At 40.2% G+C, this 8,612-nt stretch overlaps 1 protein-coding gene and 1 pseudogene across 2 annotated transcripts; both read left to right on the top strand.

Annotated features, from left to right (window-relative positions):
• Positions 1–2,070: 2,070 nt before the first annotated feature.
• Positions 2,071–3,698, top strand: TEOVI_000819800:pseudogene (annotated as a pseudogene). Its single transcript is given in 2 exon segments — positions 2,071–2,907; positions 2,910–3,698. Coding segments are annotated over 2 exon segments (1,626 nt in total).
• Positions 3,699–5,821: 2,123 nt separating this feature from the next.
• TEOVI_000819700 (Trypanosomal VSG domain containing protein, putative) lies at positions 5,822–6,442 on the top strand (the record flags this gene model as incomplete). Its single annotated transcript, XM_067223954.1, has 1 exon — positions 5,822–6,442. The coding sequence occupies one exon, from the start codon at positions 5,822–5,824 to the stop codon at positions 6,440–6,442; it is 621 nt and encodes a 206-aa protein (XP_067080055.1).
• Positions 6,443–8,612: the final 2,170 nt, after the last annotated feature.

Raw genomic sequence — 8,612 nt, 5'->3', positions numbered from 1 at the left:
GCAAAACTCAGAAGTCTGAGAGATGACATTTATAACTTCAGAACGATAGCAGCAGCTCTACCGCAAGAGGAAACGGGGAAAGTGGTTCACTTGCAACCCCATGTCACTGCGACTGATAGCAAAGCAGAGGCAGTTAGCTGCAGCAAGCACAAAAACAACAAAACTACCTGTAAAGACGCTAACTGCAAATGGGAAGGAAAATCTGAAACAGATGGAACATGCGAAGTAGATGAAAGTAAAGTTACAACTCAGACAAATGTAGCAGGAACAGAAAAGGGAGCTGCAGGAGAACAAAAGCTGGATGTGCAAAACGCTGCACTGATAAGGCAGCTTGTGCAGCTGACAAAAATTTTAAATGGGAACGAACAAAGTGCAAAGATTCCTGTTTCCTTGTAAATAAGAAAATTTACTTTTTTGGATGCTGCTTTTTGAGCTTGGTATTTCAAGAGAATTATCTGAAATTTGATTTATTATAACACTTGTTGTCAAATGTTTTCAAACTGTTAAAAAACCTGAAAAAATAAGATTTTTAGTTAAATTGACCCATGGATGTAAAGTAGTGGAGGATGGTAGATTATTAAAAATGAGCGATACTCAATTTAGATTATTTTGTTAATTTTATGGATACTAGTTTGGGTTATAAGAATAATTAAGGTAGTATTTTAGTAATAATAATTGTAATAATAATAATAAGAGGAGTTGTTGTGAGTGTGTATATACAAATATTATTGTAATAAGAGTGGTGCCGAAGACTAAATGAATAAACGAAGTAAAAGCAGTCAAACCCAATGGCAATGGTACAACGAGACGAAGTGAGTGAGCGAAACCGTGAATAAAATAGAGGTGGAATATAAGGAGTGCCAAACGCAATAATTTCAATTAGTGCCATTATGCGCCAAAAAGTTGAAATCATTCAGGCAATAAATTTACCGTACACTTCCAATAAAGTTGATTTTTCTCGTAGGAAACATATTAAATATAGTAACAGATGCTCATAAATAAAATACAAGGAGAAAACGTTACCAAAAGGTTAAAGACTCAATATAATAACCTTTATAAGCGGTGTATAAAGTTTTTGGAGTGAATTATAATATATAGCCGACCCTATTATGGTATACAGGTGGAAAATTCTCGGCTTTTGAAGAAAAGTTATGCATATATGTATCAATACTGAACTTCAGTTAATGGAGAGAAAATAGAAGACACAGTAGGCAAAGCATTCGAAAACAGTAGTGATATTGCCACTATTGAAACAACAGGAGCATAAAATTGAAAAGCTTACAAAAGCTTGCAAACAAAGATATTGCATAAGAGAAAAGTAGAGCCGTTGTATTGTTACAGACCAGCCTGCATACAAAGAAACCTTAACTTTAAATTGTACTGATTAGACACTGTAAAATTTGAATTTCAAAACAAGAAATATGCGCAGCATTTTAAACAATTTAAGAAGTTGGTTGAGCAATAAATTAATGCAATAGATTTGAAACGAAAGAAATGTGAATTAAAACATCAAACGTTTAAAAACAAAATTTATGTCATAATTTCCAGAGGGGTTTATTGTTAAAACAACCTTTACACAAGTTGGACATATGAAAAACTCAACCATTTATAGTGATAATTTACAGATTGTGATGAGTCTGTTGTTTGTTTTCAATGATACGAAATTATTAAGACAAACTATCATTTTGTATTTCATTGAAGGTCAAAAATACTTCTTGAAAACGTTTTGTCAGGAAGGTTAAAAAATCTATATTTGGTAAAAACAAATGAAACTATACGAGTTAAAGAAAACGTATTTTATTCTTGAATTTGTTCTTTCTACGGGTAAGAAGAAGAAAGAACAGCAGCAAAAATCGCAGGGGTGCTAGAGAAACGATATTGAGGCTCCAGAACAGATGAAGTGAAACAGAGTCTATCAATTGATTGGAAAGTACAAGCCATCAAGACTGAAAGCGCACTTTTATTTCTACTCTAACCGCAACAGAGACCTACTAGGTTGTCGAAGAAGTGAACTTAGAAGCACACATAAGCCCTAGGTGCCGCGAAATACCGCCAGAAAAAGGTCAAAAAATGTCCATGCTGTCGCTAACGAACAGGAAGCAGCAGCCCCAAAACGCTATAACAAATGCAATCGCAACAACAACTGTATTCATTAGCATCATTCTACTAGCTATAAACAGTGGTGCAGCAGCACCAACGACAGCAGTTAATGCGAGAGAGTTTGGCTTGCTCTGCACCCTAGTGCGAGCCGAAGATAACCCGGAATAAAGGCAAACCACCGGCGAGCAAGCAAAGCAAGCGGTCGCACTAGCCGCAAAAATTGAACTCATTCTGGCGAACCTGAAGCACATAGAGAGGTTAGCAGCAGCTGAACCTCAAGCCGCACCCAAAGAAAGCAGCAGCGACGAAACACCAGAAGCATGCAAGGCGGCAAAATCTACAGTTTGCAACAAAGCGGCACAAATTTACAAAAAGTTCCGCCCAGATGAAAAGCTAGCATTAGCATTTCTGGCAGAGACTACTGACAAGTTGAGTGCAACCGTGAACGTCACCTTGAAGCAGATTGCGGACGCCAAAGCAAACAACGCAGCATACTTTGGGGAGCCTGCGGAAACCCGCCCAGCCTTGGCTAAAATTAAAAAAGCCTTGTAAAGCTACCCGGCGGTGACAGGAGACGCCACTATCGATACCGGAGACAACACCCGGTCGGCAGCTTGCGGAAACACAGCTTCAGCTGCAGCAAAGTCAGCCAAGAAAAGGGCAGCAGCCACCCTCATTGGCCTATGCGGCAGCGACAACACCAATGCAAACAGCGGCGCTTGTTTCGACGCCGCAAAGCCGGACATAAACTATGGCAATAAGAGAAGCTCTATAAGCGCAGCCTGGGCGCAGATTAAGCAGAAATGCAGAGGCAGCAACGAACAAAAAAAGTAACGGCCGCGCAAGTAAAAACAGCAGCAGCGGAACTGGCAACGCTAATCCACCAAAAAAGAGGCAGCAAAGCGGTGGCGGGCTTATTAGGCGCAGCGGAGATAAGCATGGGCAACGTCGAATGCGACGGCAGCGAAGCAGCCGGCCGAGGATCTTGTGTAATACTGAGCACCAGTGCCAACAAATACAAGGTCGAGACACCAGACTGGCTGAATGCACTGGAGGCAGCCATAGCCGACCTCGAAAAAGAACAAATCGACGGAGACAGCGGGAGCAAGGCGGAAGCACATATACTAGCGCTCAACAGCAGCCTGACGACATTACTAGCACAAGCGGCGGCAAGCAGCATCCATACAGCAGCAAAAGCAGCAGCGACCACGCCAGAAAAACAGAGCAACCCTCAGAAAGACTGTACAAAAAATACGAAAAAAACAGACTGCAAGGAAGGCGATGGTTGCAGATGGAACAGCACAGAGGCAACCGAAGGGGCTTTCTGCAAACCGAAAGATGGAGAAGAACAAACAAATTCAGGAACAGGACAGACATGTTCTAGGGTAGATTGCAGTAAACATCAAACCCAGCAAGCCTGTGAAGCGGAAAACAAGGATGTAAAACCTGGTCAGAAAGCAGTATGTGGATGGATAGATTATGTTGATGGTACAGGCAAGCTCCACAAGCAGGAGTGCCGCTCTTTAATTTTTCTTGTAAATAATAAACTTGCTCTGATGACTACTCGTTTTGTCAGTTTACCGTTTTTAAATTTTTAAATTAGGAAGGATTTTTGCTTAGTTTAATAAACTTATGTAACTTTATAAAATTTAATATATTTTCACACTTTTCTATCGAAATATCCAAACTAGTGAAAATATTGAAAATGCTAGTAAATGTGTTTAAAAATAGCCTCTGAGTGTAAAGTATTAGAAAAACAAGGCGTGAAAATTGTTGATAATATAGTTGGGTTTAATTAGTTTGTTTTATGGGTAGTAGTGGCTATAATAATAATAAAATGATAGAAGAGTGTTGTGAGTGAGTATATACTAATACTATGATACTGCTACTGTGCAAGACCAAATTGATGGGCAGAATATAAGCACTTATGACAATGGAAAGGGTTCTATTAGATTAAGTGACTACAGAAGTAAGTAAGAAATAGAAAGTATGAGGAATATTTTTAAAGGAAAGACAGAAAGAAAGGAAAAGGGAGGGAATATGCATAAGTTCAAACACAAATAAGGCGGTTGACACCATTATACACAAGGAGATAATGGAGGTGGACAATGAGAGAGAGAGAGAGAGACAAAGTACAGTGTGCGAGACCAATGGAGTAGCCACAATAAACATAAAGAAACGGTAAAAACAGAAAGAATATTGAAGCGCTATTTTCATTATGATCTCAAGAACTTTTTAAATATTGTATTATTTTCACTTAAAATATTATGAAATACATGAACAGATCTGCAGCAGACATTCAATCTGATAAAACCAGTAAAAATAATCCTAACGTGCGTTTTTTAGCGGAAAACACTATGAAGAGTAAAATGCACACATGCAAGAGACTTACGAATGCACCCAATCTTTCACAAAATTTCAAAACCAACAGTACATTAAAAAGACTAACAGAAAACCTAAGCCATTACCCACAAATCACCAAAAAGCACAAATAAAATCCGTTACTGCATCACATGATAGTGTAGAAACAGTGAGTATTCATGACACAAACACACCGCAAAATCGCGTAAGTTACCAGATAGAAAGAATCATTTTAATGTTTTCTAGATTTAATCCAGGTATAGATGTGAAAATGTAACTTACATAAAAGAAGTAGTGGATTATAAGCGGGCTAACTTATAATAGTAAAAATGGGTCGAACCTAACAGTCAGGTATCAGTAAAGGGGTGTCACTTACCATAAGCATTTCGTTGTCCTACAGCGTTCTGTATGATTAATTTTGAAACAAAGCAGAAAAGAGCAGGAAAGTATAGAAGTTGTTAGTGAAAATAAAATAAAGGCCGGCGTTTAAGTTCCAGATGGAGGGAGACTTCAGAAATAAAACGGCAGCGATTTCTTCTCAATTCTTAGAATGTCTATGCGCAAAAGAATGAAGAGCATAAAATATGAAGGTGAAACGGCGACGAGGTGAGGAGCCACAAGTTCATATGAACTTTGGATTAGCATGTGAAAAGCCTAGATGAGCCATAAAACAAACCCATATTTTTCACAAAAATGGGTTGATTTTACCGCGTTTATGGTTTTGGTGACCGTGGTTTTTAATCTAATGAGCATCCAAATATCAAGAACTAAGTGCAGGCGGAAGTGATTTAACGATTGAAGGTGGCTGTTTATCTTAGAGAGAAGTAAAGACAAAAGACTGTAAATGGGATAGATTAAGGGCTGATAATGAATTAAAGTTGTGAAAATGTCATATAAACTATAATTATAGCAAACAAACTTTTGCAAAACCAAAGATATCCGTAGGAAGGAGCGAGGCACAGCGAAGCTAAAATAGCGGCAACAAGGCAGAAGCCGCCGTTTAATAGAACAAAATTGCTGTGAGTGCTTGCTTTTAACCAACTTAACAAAAAGAACAGGCCTCCAAAACCAAAAATGGCAAAAGATACATACGCTAAGAGATAGGAAAAACATTCGGACTCAGTTATTTTCCCCTCTTCTAGTAGGCATCAGCCGACTATCGCAGCAAGGAGCCAACGACAACTTAAAAGAGTTCAACGTGCTTTGTGGAATCTTTTACCTCATCAATACCAAGCCGTACCCAAATTTGGCAATTGAAACTGAAGATTCTGAGCAGTTACGCACCAAACTCCTCAATTTAAACGTGTCCTTCGCAGCTCAATCATTTCACACAGACAGAAATGAAACGGTGCACTCGGAAATGAAAAAAGCAGATGAAGCTGCTAGAAAGACAGCATGGCAAGAAAAGATACAACAAATCGCCGCAACAACAGCAAATGGTGGAAAACGCCTGTACGCCAAGATACGGGACGGGCCAGCACAACAAAAAGCAGCAGCAACCGTAAGCGCCATTTTGGCGGCAGCCGACGCAATGAAGCAAAAGCATGACAATCTAAAAGAGACCGCGACGCAGGCACACGGTAAAGCGATAAAGGCGATCAAAGACGCTGTCTACGGCCAAGGCCTAGTAGAAGCAACGGACACCTTCGCTTACACCAAAAGCACAAAATGCGGCGGCACAACAACGACCGGCACTGCAGGAGCAGCCATAGTCGAATACCTGATTTGCCTCTGCACAAAAAGAAAGTGGCAGCCAGACAACGGAGTGCTACTCAAGCGGGCCGAACCATGTGGAAGACAACAAGCTCAACGGTGTGAAAGCCATTGTAAACGACATGATGGCCAACTGCCCCAAAATGTCGGCGGACCTTCACCTAACACCAGCATTAATTGCGCAAAGAATCGCAGCTTTCTACGCCGAGCTAGGCAGGCAACCAGTAGGGCAATCGACAGCCACGGGGAATTACGCAATATGTGCTAGGCAAATATTCTGTCTCGGGCTGCACGGGGGCAGCAACCCAACAATGCATCAATTATGCAGGAGCGCTCGGCAAAGACAAAGGTGGAATACGATGGGAGAAGATGCTCAGAAGCTCAGAGCAACATCTGCTTACAGGGACCCACGCAGCCGTTGAACTAAGCAGCATGACCCACAGACTACAAGCCGCGGTTCAGCAAGCAGAAATGGCGCGCCGAGCTGCGGCGATAGAACAAGAAACAGAAATGGCGGCAAGGGCCGAAGCAACACAACACAGAGCCAAGAACGGCGACTTGAAAAAACTAGCAATCGATACGACCACAAAAACACGCAACGAAAAAAAAGATGCCGAAACATGCCGCAAAGACAAAAACTGCCAATATGATGAAAAGAAAAAAGAGGATCCAAAATGTGGTTTGAGTGAGGAAAGTGAAAAAGCGAAAATACAATAAGCAAGCCAAGCCGGGGAGACAACTCCAAAGTGCTCTGAAAAGGAGCAAAAATACTGCAACGATGACTGCAGCTTGGATGGAAAAGAGTGTGAAAGTCAAGTGCCCTTAAAAATACATATTTTCTCTTATCGCTGTTGCTTTTGTGATTTTTTGCATTTTGGCATGTTAAAGATTTTTGCCCATTTTTATAAATTTTCTATTTAGAAATTTTTCTAAAAAGTTGAGATATTTTGTCATAATTTAACACTTTTGTAAACCCCTTTGCAAAACGTGAAACATTTTTTAAATAAAAGTAATGAAATATGGTATTACAGTGGTCTATTGGCATAAAGTAACAAAGCTATAGCTTCTTAAAGATAAGCGATGTTATAATTTGATTTGCTTTGTTTATTTTGTGCTAGTTAGTTAAAGTTACAATTAATTTGCTACTGTAATAATAATAAGAGCATTAATGATAATAATAATAATAATGAGAATGAGAATGAGAAGAAGAAAGCTGTAATGCATTGCACTGAACATATGGAGGCGCTACATCATATGCAGGAGACGCGGCTGAGGGAATAAATAAGAAAATAAAATAAGGAGGGAAACAAAGGAGTGGACATCAGCAAAAGACAACAAAAAAATTCATTACGAGGAGCCAAATATTTCACGTATTGTACTACAAAAAGCTAGATACTGCTTCTGAAATGATGAAGTAACGACACTGAGAGTAGTTTATAAAACAATGACGATGATGGTTTCATTACCAAACTGAGCAGTAAGGACAGTTATTACAAAGTAGCCTAATATATTCTTAGTACAAATCAACTTAGCAGCTCAACTAGCTGCTGAAATTCCAACAGCAATGCATAGAAGGGGAATGTAAATGAAAGGATTGGTGGCACACATGTAGTGAGCTGTTGCAGCTGTGACTGAAGCTATATTCCAAAACCAAATTCGTAGATACGGCTCTAAAAAGCACAACATTGAAACAACTTGGCGCACTGGAAGAGGAACCGGAAAAGACATCTTCTGTTGTAGCGGCAGCGTTAGAAAAACAGAAACCGTCACCGACAACATCCACAGCCACCGGCATAAAAACTTAGCATTCAGTAAACACATTTTCAGAACACGAAGGTTGACGGTAGCAGAAACATTAGGTTCAATATAGGTTAAAAAAACAAAGGACGTTCGAAAAAAAGCAGGAAACAACGCGCCACTGGCAATAAAGTCACTACGATAAAACCGGAAACTTGTTGTCCCTGTGCAACAAGCGGCTGACATTCTAACAGCCACAAGCCTCAGAAGTGTGTGGTGACCAGATGGCGGAAGTGCAACCACAAACGCGGTTCTGCATGTTTGAAAGGCAATATGCACACCCCGCAAACAGCATCTTCATATCAAGGTGTCACATAACTTTAAGGCAATGTCTACAGTATGCAAACGAAAATAACTGCAATTTGTAGAGAAGCATGAAACGCAAAATGCGTGTCAAAAGCGATGGAGTACGACCGCGAACTTGGGATAGCAGCAGGGCGCACGACGAAGTGACGGTGGTGTCCTGCATTTCACAGCAGAATAACAACCGACAAGGACCGACCTCAGCCAGAACGCCTGTTTCGGAGCCGCGGTTGTGCAAAGTGTAGCTGTTCCAACACACCTGGGTAGCACGATGCTCAAAACAACTTGTCAAACCAAAGCGATAGATGTAATCAACTAACCAATAACAGCACATATCT

Source organism: Trypanosoma equiperdum, assembly GCF_001457755.1.
Source record: "Trypanosoma equiperdum strain OVI genome assembly, contig: ctg_2013, whole genome shotgun sequence".
NCBI classification, from domain to species: Eukaryota; Euglenozoa; class Kinetoplastea; order Trypanosomatida; family Trypanosomatidae; genus Trypanosoma; species Trypanosoma equiperdum.
This window is presented reverse-complemented; position numbering and strand designations above follow the sequence as displayed.